The 13,840-nt window shown below is 35.7% G+C and overlaps 2 protein-coding genes across 5 annotated transcripts in view; both read left to right on the forward strand.

Moving 5' to 3' along the window:
• The first annotated feature begins 214 nt into the window (after positions 1-214).
• LOC137083502 (uncharacterized) lies at positions 215-2,374 on the forward strand. The gene is made up of 4 exons (XM_067449451.1): positions 215-312; positions 481-625; positions 734-842; positions 2,267-2,374. The coding sequence occupies exons 1-4, from the start codon at positions 237-239 to the stop codon at positions 2,372-2,374; spliced, it is 438 nt and encodes a 145-aa protein (XP_067305552.1). The 5' UTR covers positions 215-236.
• Positions 2,375-2,712: 338 nt separating this feature from the next.
• The window catches only part of phf20l1 (PHD finger protein 20 like 1), a 21,780-nt gene continuing 10,652 nt past the window's right edge, over positions 2,713-13,840 (forward strand). Inside the window, exons 1-17 of one of the 4 annotated variants that reach the window (XM_067448449.1) lie at positions 2,713-2,844; positions 3,777-3,922; positions 4,436-4,604; positions 4,836-4,931; positions 5,872-5,956; positions 6,221-6,309; positions 6,682-6,886; positions 7,083-7,310; positions 9,622-9,686; positions 9,798-10,023; positions 10,154-10,288; positions 11,041-11,223; positions 11,444-11,503; positions 11,597-11,887; positions 12,000-12,182; positions 12,273-12,329; positions 12,416-12,517. In XM_067448449.1, coding sequence (XP_067304550.1) covers positions 3,840-3,922; positions 4,436-4,604; positions 4,836-4,931; positions 5,872-5,956; positions 6,221-6,309; positions 6,682-6,886; positions 7,083-7,310; positions 9,622-9,686; positions 9,798-10,023; positions 10,154-10,288; positions 11,041-11,223; positions 11,444-11,503; positions 11,597-11,887; positions 12,000-12,182; positions 12,273-12,329; positions 12,416-12,517 — 2,257 coding nt within the window. In that variant the 5' untranslated portion in view covers positions 2,713-2,844; positions 3,777-3,839. The remainder of the gene's footprint in view (positions 2,845-3,776; positions 3,923-4,435; positions 4,605-4,835; positions 4,932-5,871; positions 5,957-6,220; positions 6,310-6,681; positions 6,887-7,082; positions 7,311-9,621; positions 9,687-9,797; positions 10,024-10,153; positions 10,289-11,040; positions 11,224-11,443; positions 11,504-11,596; positions 11,888-11,999; positions 12,183-12,272; positions 12,330-12,415; positions 12,518-13,840) is intronic. The other 3 variants (XM_067448450.1, XM_067448451.1, XM_067448452.1) reach the window with 3 other exon arrangements.

A 13,840-nucleotide genomic window follows, 5' to 3' on the forward strand; every position in this document is an offset into this window, starting at 1 on the left:
CCATTTTTCAGGGAACAACATGACCTCTGGTGGAGCTTCAGAATAATAAAAAAAGCACAGCGCTAAAACCAATAACCTTTCAAACCTTTTTTAAATTGTGCAGTCCTGCTCTGAATGGGCAAGCCATGTTTGTTTAGAAAAGATTGGAAAAGGCGGAGGATAACAGGGTAAAAAAATATAAAAACTGCGCTGGTAACAATTTTTTTTATTCAAGCTCCAGTTCGTTGTGAACCGTGATGTCCTTCAAGACGACACTGAGTCTGCTCTTCGTGGCCTTGTTGGCTATAGTGGCTGAATCCTCATCGGGCAATGGTACATTTACAAATTTTGTTTATTTTTCGCTTAACATTACTTTCACAATACTGTCTGCATCTTCTCTATATTCAAATTGTATTTAATTTAAATAACCATCAAGAAAGATTATTGATTATGGTGTACATTTACGGAAATTATCTATTTTCCATCACATTGAATCTTCAGGGAAAGAAAACTCTTACAGTTATGACCTTTCCAAGTCTGATCTGAGGAAACTTTACAACTCTAAAGTCTTCAAGGCGGAACTGTTAACCAGACCTCTGAAGGGGATGTCTTTCCAACTCTGTCCATTAAGCCACTCGGGAGTCAGGTTAACTTAGGATATAATAAATAGTTGTATTTTATAATACATGCATCATGGGAAACAAAAGGCTCAATATCTTACATTTGCATGACTTTTGCTTGGTCCTGCTTTTAGAGTCACTCTAGAAGATGGCACTAAATGGCTGATCCATAAAGGAAAAGGCTTTGGCATCTCATCCGAGACTGTTGTTGTGGACGCACATCATATGAGCAATAACTGGAAGGCAAGTAATTCTCAGTTTCTGCAACTCTGATATGAGTGCAACGGATTGCAAAGAGTTTGTTGTATTTATGTGTACATAAACATCCTTTAAAATCTATTAAAGTTTATGTTTTTTAGAAATAAGATACCAATGACATGCATGTATTTAATACCTCAATAATTTTGGTTTTTGCCTAAGTTTTTTTTTTTTTTTTTTTTTTTTTTTTTTTTTTTTTTTTTACAGTTTAAAAAACAAAAGAATTTTCAGGGAAAGAAGACCGTGTCTGATTTCGTTTCTGCTGGAGGAGCAAACTACAATGTATTTTTTAATAACTGCCATATTGGATCTAGACGGATGATGAAAAATTAAATTCACAATGTAAAATCATTTGCAACATGAGTGTAAATGGGTTGAATGAAAAGAGTTTCACCTACAGTTTGCTATCAATATGATAAATATTATTATTATTCAATGTATTGTAGCCTGCATTTTTGGAATTTTATAATGGACATAATTAACAATATATTTTCAAGTTTTGAAATCAAACTTATAACATCATCATGATTTTTCTTTTTCTATTGGTAAATAAAGCAGCTGAGCTGCAGATGGCGACAGATGTTCATGTGTCCCTCAATTTATTTATGATGTTGCATTTTTTATTGCAATTTTAACAAACAGAATACACAATAACACACAAACAATCTTTCAGACAATAAACAAATTAGAAATTATACAAAGACTAATATTTATGACTAATTGTTTGTAAGAAGGCAAACAACATTTCAATATATAAAGGGATGGGGAGAGATGCACCTTTACCCTTGTTAAAAAATCCTAAAGGATTCCAATAAGAAACCTGTATAGGATTCTATTTAGAATTTCGATCATATTCTGAAACTGTCCCAATAGGATTCCGTTAGGAATTGTCTTATAGGATAGTTATGTCTCATCTTGTCTTGTCTTATCTGATTCCTATAGGATTCTGTGGAAATTGTCTTATAATAACAAATACATAAATTTCCTGTAGGATAAATTGGGTCTCTCTCTCTCTCTCTCTCTCTCTCTCTCTCTCTCTCTCTCTCTCTCTCTCTCTCTCTCTCTCTCTCTCTCTCTCTCTCTCTCTCTCTCTCTCTCTCTCTCTCTCTCTCTCTCTCTCTCACACACACACACACACATACACATAAAAAATGTCACTCTAAAAAAGTTAAGTTAGGCTACTCTAAAAAGCAATTAATTCATATAAAAAGTAACAATAAAAAAAAAACACAGGACAAAGTTTAATTCCTTAAAAATAAATCAGAATGTCCAATAGGATTTTAAGAATCCAATAAGATATTCAATAAGATATATTGAAATTCTAATAGGACTTTTTTGACAAGGTTAAGAATGCATTTAGGCTACTGCATTTACTAATAAACTTATTTAGATAAGTTCAGAATGTGCAGGATGATGATGATGATGATGATGATGATGATGATGATGATGATGATGATGATGATGATGATGATGAAACAATAGTCATTGTGTTATTAAGGGAAATAGATATAATTTAATCTTTCCACCAATATCTTATAGCCTACACAAATCTACAAAAAAAATAGACACAAAAACGTTTGATATGCAGCATAATGTCATAAATTCCTATCTACCAGAGAAATAAAATTAGACAATTTCGACTCACTGTAGACCAGTTGATGTTAGCCAAAATTCAGATTTTAAATAGGCCTAATGTTCCCTTTTAATTCATGTGAATATTTTGATTCAAACTAATTGGAACAGTCTCACAGCAAAACAAAACAACATTTGAGGTGGTCGATTTAAAGCCTGTCTCTTTTAATATAAAACAAACAAAACAATGCGTCTGAATGTCGGTCACGTGTCAGTCTGCGGTGCGCGTGCCTTCGGGCATTTTGTGCGTCGCGTGCGTGCGCGCACACGTTCAGTTTGGGTAAAAGTAACTGAGCTTGAATGATCACAATACACTATAGGAATTAATTGCTATTCTCTCAATGAATTTGCAAAGGTAAATCTACATGTCACGCGTATAGCGGACGTCAGAAAGCAACTGTCAATCTTCGAGTCGGTTTAACAAAGATAAAACCTGGCCTGTCATTTTTTTTCTCTTTTTTTGCACATAGTTTTATCCCTTCGGAACGGTTTAGCTAGTCAGCTGGTACAGCATTAGCTGCTTGGCTAGTTCTGCTGTGCTAACTGGACAATGAGAGGTTTTGCTTGAAGTTTCGTCTTTAAATTATTGAGGTGTATTTTTTATGCTCACGGGTTTTGTAGTTCTTTAAAGAAAAACTTGACAATTGTATCCAGGCTGCAGAAAATGTGAGAAGCTCGTTAGCCAATACCTAGCATTAGCGAGCTATGATAATCCAGCTAAAAGAGTCAGTTACCCTCTTATTTGATTCGATTTTTGTTTTCACTCTAAAATTTGTATCAATGTATTTTAGATAGTTCCGTTTTCTGTAAAGGGTAACCATTTTTATTTACATAGTGATTTAGTTTGTGCGCCAGGTTGTCACAAGTGTAGTATGGTATAGTAGCTGGATAGCTCAGTTAGCTACTGTCCAGCTTTAAAAACTTATATTTGGTTGATTTCTTTTGTTTGCATGTGATGCTATTACGGGACACGTTAAGTGTGCAAACGTTTGGGAAATATCCCTGATATGAGTGTACCAGAATACAGAAGGGTGATCAAAGGCCTGGTCTAGGCTACATCTTGCAAGCTGGTAAAATAGTTGAACATATTTTGCCAGCTTAAATGAAACCGTGCATGTTTATTGGTACATCAACAAATACTACCCATGCAAATGTAATGCATGATATAGGAATGAAAGATTTGGCTTTTTTGATTGAAAGTCAATGTAAGGAATATGTCTGTCATTTGTGCATTCAAGATAGTTCTGTTGATTTATAGACTCATAGATCATTTCTTTGCATTTTTAGGTCCGTCCACAGGACGAAAGAGCATTTGTGTCTTGAGGAAGACCTGGTAAGAGTACACTCAAAATGAGCAAGAAACCTCCAAATCGACCAGGGATCACTTTTGAGGTTGGCGCTAGGGTTGAGGCCCAGGACTACCTGCAAAAATGGTACAAATTATTTTTGAAGGTCCATTTAAAAGTGTGATAAAATAACTGCTGCTAGCATATTGTTTGTTATAACAGTGCTTTTTAAACTGGGGTCTGGGAAGGTGGCTAAAATAAATCAAATAATAATTCAAATGTGAAAGCAAGTGGGGAAAAAAGCTCTAAAATTCAAATGAATAGTAACTAAATATTTTCCAAATAATATTTTGACACATTTATAGTATAAATATTTAACAATATAAACTAGGTCTTTATACAAGAAACTACATTAGGATGGGGCATCTTAAACTTTAAAAACCCTTGTGTAAGAGCAGTTACAGTTTTTACATACCCACTTGATTCATATTTTTGTCTAGTTTAAAACGAATACAAGTAAAAAAAAAATCATTAAGGACTGTTTGTTTTCATGTTTAGATTTCTTGAATGGGCCGTTATTAAAGTTTTAAGTGTGTTCAGTGCTTTGTTGTTTTTCAAGCTATACCTATCAATGATCTCTGTTTAATGCTTTCTTCACAGGTACCCTTCACGTATCGAGAAGATTGATTATGACGAGGGAAAGATGCTTGTGCATTTTGACCGTTGGAGCCATAGGTACGACGAATGGATTCTCTGGGACAGCAGCAGACTTCGGCCTTTAGAGAGACCTGCACTCCGCAAAGAGGGTCTCAAAGAAGAGGAGGTGTCTGTATGTTTGAAGTACTTCCTCTTGTCAGATATGTTTATGGTCTGAGCTGTCTAGGATGACTTGGCAAGCATGAGAAAATGCAGGGTCTTTTGTGGGCTGTTAGAGTATATATGTATAGTGCCGAATTAAGTTTTTCACCTTCTAAACTAAACATTATTGAAGTTTTCAGCCACTCATTTGTTAATGAGATGAGTGATTGATTAATTCTTGTCTTACAAACATTTCTGCCAGGAGAGACTCAGCGAGATGAGAGCATCTCGCCTTCGTGAGCTTCCTGGAAGTACAGAGAGCACAGAGGACCAAAAAGACTTACCTCAGCAGAGACAAGTACATACCTCAATTGCCCATCTACCTTGATCTGGCTCTCTCAACTGCTTGTCCCATCATTGTTTGGGTTTTTCCTCCATCTACATAACCAGAATCTTTAATACTTTGTTGGGCCACAAACAATCATCAATTAAAAAAAATTAACAGGCCTTTGAGATTTATATTTAAAGAGGTGTTGTTACACTTGCATTAGCCTTCAAATGTTTGGGGTTGGTAAGATTTTGTAAAGTTTTGTTAAGTCTCTTATGTTGACCGAGACTGCATTTATGTGATTAAAATATTGTAAAAACAATAATACCTTGAAACAGTATTACCAATTAAAATATCTGTTTTCTATTTTAATATATTTTCAAATGTAAATGATTCCTGTCAGAATTTTTTAGCAGCCATTACTCCAGTCTTCAGTGTCACGTGATTGTTCGGTAATATTTCTAATATCCCGATTCTGTGCTCAAGAAGAATTTCTTATTTTTATGTTGAAAACCATTACATGTCATAATATATCTGTGGGAACCCTTAAGATTATTTGATGAAAAGAAAGTTAAATGAATAGAAAATAACACATTTATTTTTGTAATCACTTACCCCAAACTCTTGAATGGTGTAATTTAGAGAACACTTTCCTTTTTGATGTATAGACATCAAATAAATATTAGAGCTAGAATTATAATTAAGAATCTTTAAATAAAATTGAAACTTCTGTGGTTTTTGAATTTAATTTTTAACTAGTATCTATGTGGTTGCTTAACTACTGTAATCAGCTTGCCAGGTACTACCTGAAAGAAAGTTTTTCTGTGTCCATCACAGTTTGTTCTGCTCTAACCATTCACTTTTATGGTCACAGCACATCCCATATCTTCAATACAGGTTGGTTTAATTTATCTTGGTTGTGTTGACTGCAATTAATTGCATGTCTATTCTGCTTTTATTTCTTTTTTAGGAATTGAGAGATGGTGAGGAGGTGCTTGCCCGATGGACAGATTGCCGCTACTACCCTGCCAAGATTGAAAGTATCAACAAGGAAGGTGAGGTCATCTTTACATGGGTGAAACGTACAGTTTCTTCTGTCATCATACAATACAAAAAGGTATTGTAAAAGGTATTTAATTTATACATAAATTAAAATGAAACTAGCATTGTTTGGTTCAGTGTTTCCAAAATGGAAAAGTGTTCTCAAATGCTATTTTAGAAAGCATAGGATTTAACTGAATGCCTTGACACAGTAATGTTACACAATAACGGAAGATGTATAGTGGCACTGATTTGCTGTTATTTGTTTCGTACTTAAGGCACTTACACTGTACAGTTTTATGATGGAGTCATTCGATGTGTGAAAAGAATCCACATCAAGTCCATGCCAGAAGATGCAAAAGGACAAGTAAGTTTAATAAAGTGATTTCACAGAGAGCCCTCATCAGTTCTGTTTAATTAACAAACAGGTTCTACTGAAGTTTAATTGATGCCTTTGCTACCCTGCTAGATAAATGTTGTATGACCTTGTATGACAATAAATTCTAAGCATGCTTTATAGTTGATTGTATATTTCAATTTGGCCCTCAATAGTATTCTCCTTGACCTCTTCCTCTCTTTCAGAATGTAAAATGCTTCCCAGGGATGCCAATTCACAGTTATTTTTACTACATTATTAATAGCTTTAAAAGCTTCTTTTTTGATGTTAGCGATGGCAAGAGGTGTATTTATGACCAGTCAATGTCAGATGTGACTGATAGTGTATTGGTTTGTGTTCAAGCAGGACTGGATCGCTCTGGTGAAGGCTGCCTCAGCTGCAGCCAAGAATAAAGGAGGGAACAGACCACGTACCAGCGCCAACAGCAACAAGGACCGAGAGGACAGGAGAGAACGACGATCGGATGAAGAGTTTGATGATGATGATGATGACGACGACGACGACGATGATGACGACGATGATGATGAGAGCGAATCAGAGAAACTTGGTATGTGATTTGTTAGGACTTCTTGCCTAATGAATTGCAGTTTCTAGACATTTTATAGTGGAGTTCTTGCCTCCTGATCTGCGTTCAGTTACATATTTTTCCTAAACCTTTTTTTATTTGTTTGGAGCCTGATCCTAAATCAGTGCTTCAGTCATTTTGAGCAGCTAACCATAAGCCTGTTTCCTGCTTTACATAGCACATCAAGACTCAGAAGAGGAGGACAGTAAGCCGGCTGTTGAAGAGGACAGTAAGCCAGCTGTTGTGGAGGACATTAAACCGGCTGTTGAGGAGGACGTTAAACCGGCTGTTGAGGAGGACGTTAAACCGGCTGTTGAGGAGCTTGAATCAGCAACAGCAAAGAGGAGGAGCAAAAGACAAGGCAACTTGAGTAGCAGTAAAAGGACTCGTCTCAGCAAAGGGGCAGGTAAACATTAGCAGAGAGTAACTACCCACAACAAGGCTTAGTTTCTAGAGTTTCTGGCACAAAATAGTTTATAGGTAATGTCTAGAAAGGCAGTCAACCCTATAGAGCAGTGGTCGGCAACCTATGGCATGTGTGCAAAGGGTAATCGATTGCACTTGAGCAAAGGCATGAGAGGTGTATGTATTTCATTTCAAATACCTTGCACCTGGATTCAGATCTACATTTTGAGCTATCATTCCTCATTGGCTATGTTTACATGAACGCATTTTGTTTAAATTGGAATTAATTGATTCAAATTGATTAACTCAGTGTTTATTGAACAATAAATAAAGTGAAGCTTCTAATTAGAATAGATTTTTTGACATGCGCACACTGCACGAATATACAGTTTCCCAATTTTCTGTGGTAGGGATGTCATGATACCGAAATTCCGGTTGTCTGCACCAATACCATAAATATTTTGTTTTTTTGTACCAATTTCTGTACTACAGCAAAATGTTTTTTTTGTTTAATTTAACTATTTAAAAAATATTAAATTAAATATAAGTATATAAAAGTTTGTTATTTGATTATATAATTATGACCAATTATAAGTAAATAATACATATAAACATTTAAAGGCAACCTACTGTTTAAAAGTAAACATTGTTTATAAAAAAAAGATCAAGTAAAAATGAAGCAACCCTCTAGGCACCCCTAATAATAATAATAATAATAATGATGATGATGATTATTATTGTTATTATTACAATGAGATTTAGTTAAAGGGTTAGTTCACCCAAAAATGAAATTTATGTCATTAATTACTCACCCTTATGTCGTTCCACACCCGTAAGACCTCCGTTCATCTTCAGAACACAGTTTAAGATATTTTATATTTTAGTCCCAGAGCATATGCAGTCTATGCACACTTTACTGTCCATGTCCAGAAAGGGAATAAAAACATCATCAAAGTATGACAGGACCATTTTATTAATATGTGACATCAGTGGGTTAATTAGAATCACTTGAAGCATCGAAAATTCATTTTGGTCAAACACTCTGACTTTATTGAGCATTGTCTTCTCTTCCGCGTTTGTTTTTAATCCTCAAATAAAGATTCAAACAGTTCATGAATCCGAATCATTGATCGATTCACTGATCACCAATGTCATGTGATTTTGCAAGTTTGTCAGTTTGGATTGCGTGTCAAACTGCTGAAATCACGGGACATTGGCGATCCTAATCATTGATCGATTCACTGATTCATGAACCATTTGAATCTTTATTTGAGGAACACGGAAGAGAAGACAATGCTAAATAAAGTCGTAGTTTTTGTTATTTTTGGACCAAAATGTATTTTGGATGCTTTAAGAGATTCTAATGAACTAACTGATGTCACATATGGACTACTTTGATGATGTTTTTATTCCCTTCCTGTACATGGACGGTAAAGTGTGCATAGACTGCATATCCTCTGGGACTAATATATAAAATATCTTAAACTGTGTTCCAAAGATGAACGGAGGTCTTACGAGTGTGGAACGACATTAGGGTGAGTCATTAATGACATCAATTTCATTTTTGGGAGAACTAACCCTTTAAATCTACTGTACAACAGTAGCCTAATATATTTTTCAATTTCTTCCAGTTAAACCTAACTTTTATTTTGATGGGTTACCATGAAGACATTTGAGTGTCTGTGTTCATGATATGACAGTTTTCTGAAATGAAACGGTAAATGCTCATGAAGTGACTCTTAGATCGGCTCTGGAGATTTTTATGTGTTCGTGTCCTCATAGAGGTACACGACAGAGGCTAAAAAGACGGTGAGTGTCTTGGGTAAATGGCAAATGAATCCGCGCTTCTGCACCATTCATTCACACAAAGATGCAAAATTGGTAGGATTCATGTTTAAATAGTATTTTGCAGTTTAATATTCACAGCCACTAGTATATTTTCGGCTACAGTCTGGAGCCCTGTGCTTGGATAAACACTGAAGCGATTGAAAGCAGCTGTACTCTACTACATGTTAACATAGCCACTGTAACACAGCTTTTATAAGGTGGAGATATAAATACAATTGAAGTGATAATTGGACTGTATAAGTCAGTGAAAGCGTGCATATCAAGACATCCAATATATCACACAAATTAAGTCCATTTGACTGACCGCTTACAGTTTGTTCTGCTGTATTTGCTTTGCTTGGCTTTGAGAGAAAAAAGTGAATGCTATAATCATGGCTTCTATGTTTCCTAAATAAACTATGACACTGATTCAGCAGCAGTGCATAGTGATTACTTTTTATGTGTGCTTTTCGTTTTTAATCAAGGATGTGCTGACACTGAATCTGAATGCAAAGCAGAGTCAAAAGAGCTTCCAGTAACATCACAGCAGGTACATACTGTAATAAATATGTCTGTATGTTAGGTAAGCTGACATACTCTTATCAATGTGATGATCACTTTAGTACACACACTGTGTGATGTTTTCTTCTCCACCCTGCAGAAAGTGTCAGGTTCAGAGGCTAGTCCAGCTGAAGCGAGATCCCAGTCTGCCAGTGCCCAAAGAACCCAAGCATCACACTCCAGCCCATCCCTGTGCAAGCCTCGCTCAAGAAGACTTAAACACGACTCGGGAGAGTCCACAGCTAGCAGTCAGAACACAACCGCAGCCCCTGAACCAAGTCCTTCATCCAGTTCGACACACACCCTTCCAGACAGCACACACACTGGTGGGTCAACCTAAGAGCAGTAGTTTTTATATATGACATTATATATATTTCAACTGTCAGCAGTTATAACACACTTGAAATTTCATATTGTATAGATGTGATGATAATATACATTTCTGTATCTGCATAGCCCCTCCCAACTCCCCCCAGAGAAGGAGACGGTCTCAGCGTCTAGCAACAAGTTCTGACCAGGCTTACCCCTCTTCTCCTCACATGAGGGATTCTATCACTCACCCTCCTCCCCCAGATGGCTCTCAGAAAGCTGGTGAGAGACACAAACTGTGCAGAGCTTATGGCATAATAAAGCACTAAAAAGCACTGTTCAAAAGTTTCCAATTGATTAGATAAAAAAATAAAAAAATTGTTTGGAAAGTCTTTCATGCTCACCACCAAGGCTGCATTTCTTTGATTAAATATACAGAAAAACATTAATATTGTGAAAAAGTATTGCCATTTAAAACAACTCTTTTTATTTTAATATATTTTCAAATACATTTGATTTTTGGGATGGCAAAGCTGAATTTTCAGCAGCCATTATTCTAGTCTTCAGTGTCACAGTATGCTGATAATGATGCTTAAAAGGTTACTTCAGCGATTAGCATATGGCTTTCTATCAGTAGAAACCCTGGAGAATTTTATCAGCCTAGAAAGCACCAAATTCAAAAATTATTTCACATTTCTACTACATTAATGAATACTATTCAGTTTAAATACAGATTCATCTTCCCAGCACTGAAGTACCCCTTTAAGAAACATTTCTTATTATTATCAATAGCAAAAACAGCTGTGTGGCTTAATATTTTTTTTGAAACGGATACATTTTTATCAGGAGTCTTTCATGAATACAAAGTTAAAAAATTATCATCTTATCACATTATAAATGTCTTTACTGTCATTTTTGATCATTTTAATAGGCCCACACTTTTTTTGAATGTGCAATTTAAAAAAAAATGAAAATAGAATAATGTATTTATGCTTGACCTGTTTAAATCTTGCATTTTAAAATGCTCTCTTTAGAAGAAGACAGCAGCACTGCAGTTAAAACAGAAGCTTCTTCACAAAAGCCAGTTTCAGGAAGTCCATCCACAGCTCCTCCCACTGGCGGTGCTCAGTCTCCAATCATTGAGAAGGACAAGATGACAGACATGTTACCCAGTAACCAAACAACACTTGAAGGGAGCTCCCCCTCTGTAGTGACAAGTAGGTTGGCCATGTAACCAAAGCATTGACTGCCTTTATTTATTATGTTTCTCCATACATCTTTTAAAGGGCACAAAGGTTTTGTTGATATAGTAAACAGCAAAGCGACTAACCAGGATATTTAGAAAATGTCAACGGTAGATTTTTAAATCCTGCAATGGTAATGCTGCTTGGATTTTGTGGCATTTAAAAACAGTTTGTTTACTCATTTTATGTCCAGCTGCAAGTCAGAAAGTTCCTTCCAGGACTCCTAAAGCCAACAAACATGCCAGAGAGCCAAGTATGAATCAACACCTGTCTTCCACTCACTTCATTTAGATTCTGCAGTTTAAAAATTATAAATTTTAAATAAAACTTTCTCCTTCATCCACAGTTATAAACAGCAAGAAGTCTGATGACCCCACTGCTCCCAATGAGTCTCTAATAGACCTGGACCATAATAAATTCAAGTGTAAAGTCCCTGGATGCTCTAAAGCATTCCGGAAAGCAAAGCTGTTAGACTATCACCTGAAGTACTATCATAACACTGAGAAAGAAATGGACAGCGAGGTCTGCTCACCAGAAAGGGTTGGTCGCACCAGGGCCACTTCTGCTTCCATGCCTACAAGCACCTTGTCAGATATCCCAGATAACAAGAGACGCAGGACCGTCTCTACTTCTTCTTGTAAGATTACTTGTTATTTGTCAGGATCATTTTGATCAAATGGCTATTAAATTTACAGTTAATCAATGAAACTGAATTACAGAGAGTTGTGTTCTTTTGTTTTGTTTCCTAGCTCTGTCCTCTCAGGGCTTTATGCTTCATATGGACAGCGCTGGCTGTGCGAGGCCTCCTAAGTTCTGCAAGAAGAAACGTTCCTCTGCCTCTGTCAGTTCAGACAGTACAGAGGTCTCACTGCCTCCTCCAACCTTTGATAACCTCCATGACAAAATTCTCAAGAAGGACAAGCACCTTGATGGTGAGCTAATTCCGCAGATTTTAAAGATGATGTATGGAGTTCTTCCTATTTTCCATTTCCTGTTCATCTAAGGAATGTTTTTGTTTTCAGGGCTTTGCATAAAGACAGAGCGGAAATTCAAACTGGAGGATAAATGTCAGTTGTTTGGTGAGTTTACTGAGCTTTTTTTTTTCTCATCTCAGTTTCACATTCATAAACCAGTAGTCATATTTTTTTTTCATTCTCTGTTGTAGCGAAAAAGAGGGATAAAGACAGGAGGGACAGGAAAGAGAAGGACCTTTTCCGAATTAAACAGAAGAAAAAGAAAAAAAAGAAGAAGAAATCAAAACTGCACTGTAAGTGACGTTTTGAATTCAGAGGTCTCTGTACTGTAACGCTCATATCTATCACTTACTCGGACGTTATCGGTTCTGCTGTCGGTACTTTTGAAAAGAGACAGAGAGACAGAGAGAGAGAGCCCAATGAGTGATGACAGAGGACAGAACTAATTCAAATATAGCCTGGTTACACTTTAGATCTGTGATAGTCTGATTTTATTTTAGATTTTGGCTTCCTATGATTATAATATTTATGTCTAGCGCAACTTAATTCCCTTTGCAGCAACGCTGTCATTTCTCCCTAAAACTCAAACGTAACACAGAATCAGCACGATCAGTGATTGTTGTAAAATAGTCTAGCCACTGTTGGTAAGTTGTGGGACGCGTTTAATAATAAAAAGAGCGATTAAAAGCACAAAAATATGCGCAAGAGATTGTTCCCAAGTCGGCGCGCGCTCTAAAACAGCCCGCAACGAGACGAGCAAATTACACTTTCGGTTTCACACTCCCGTCGAAAAGATCAAATGTACACAAACATCTATGTCAAAATGACCGGCTTGGAGAGTCTCTTAAACACAACACAATTTGTGTCTAAAATGAACATAGTTATTATGGATATAGTCAGGAGAAAATGTAGTGCATCTGCCAAAGTCGCCTATAGATCTGCACATCTGTCTTAAAGAGGCAGTGGTGTAAATAAACATGCTGACGAATTACTGCGAATTAAACAACCAAATGCAAAGAGAAAATCACTCGATTGAATAACTTCAGCTTTAATAAGCATTAATTTAGGCTATATATATGATAAACTATGCAGTATTATTTTACATTTGATTACTAGAATTCTTCCTGAAATTAAAGCACTGTGTAGGCCTATAATGTGTATCTTTGTTAATTGTGTGTGTGTGTGTGTGTTTTATATATATATATATATATATATATATATATATATATATATATATATATATATATATATATATATATATATATATATATATATATATATATATATATATATATATATATATATTAGGGCTGGGATAAACGATTATTTTTTAAACGATTAATCTAGCGATTATTTTTTTCGATGCATCGGTTAATCTAACGATTAATTTTTCCTGTCCGATTCGGTTACGATTCGATTCGATTACCGATTATCTCCCCATTAATTGCCTAATAGCAATTTATACATGTTGATTTAATTATCTGAATGAAAAAACGAATTCCTTAACAATGCAATATATGTTTCTTGCTCTTAAAATTCCAAAGTAAGACTACAAGAGCAATGCATTCAATAAAACCTTGAAAACATAAAGTAGGCTACACACACACACACACACA

The sequence above is a fragment of the Pseudorasbora parva genome, chromosome 7, assembly GCF_024679245.1.
Source record: "Pseudorasbora parva isolate DD20220531a chromosome 7, ASM2467924v1, whole genome shotgun sequence".
NCBI classification, from domain to species: Eukaryota; Metazoa; Chordata; class Actinopteri; order Cypriniformes; family Gobionidae; genus Pseudorasbora; species Pseudorasbora parva.

Excerpts from the sequence above, each read along its gene's own strand:
- LOC137083502 (XM_067449451.1), top strand. The coding sequence starts at position 237 with ATGTCCTTCAAGACGACACTGAGTCTGCTCTTCGTGGCCTTGTTGGCT. Across the intron at positions 626-733 it reads TTAAGCCACTCGGGAGTCAG|AGTCACTCTAGAAGATGGCA; the intron begins GTTAACTTAGGA and ends TCCTGCTTTTAG. Across the intron at positions 843-2,266 it reads ATATGAGCAATAACTGGAAG|GATGATGATGATGATGATGA; the intron begins GCAAGTAATTCT and ends CAGAATGTGCAG.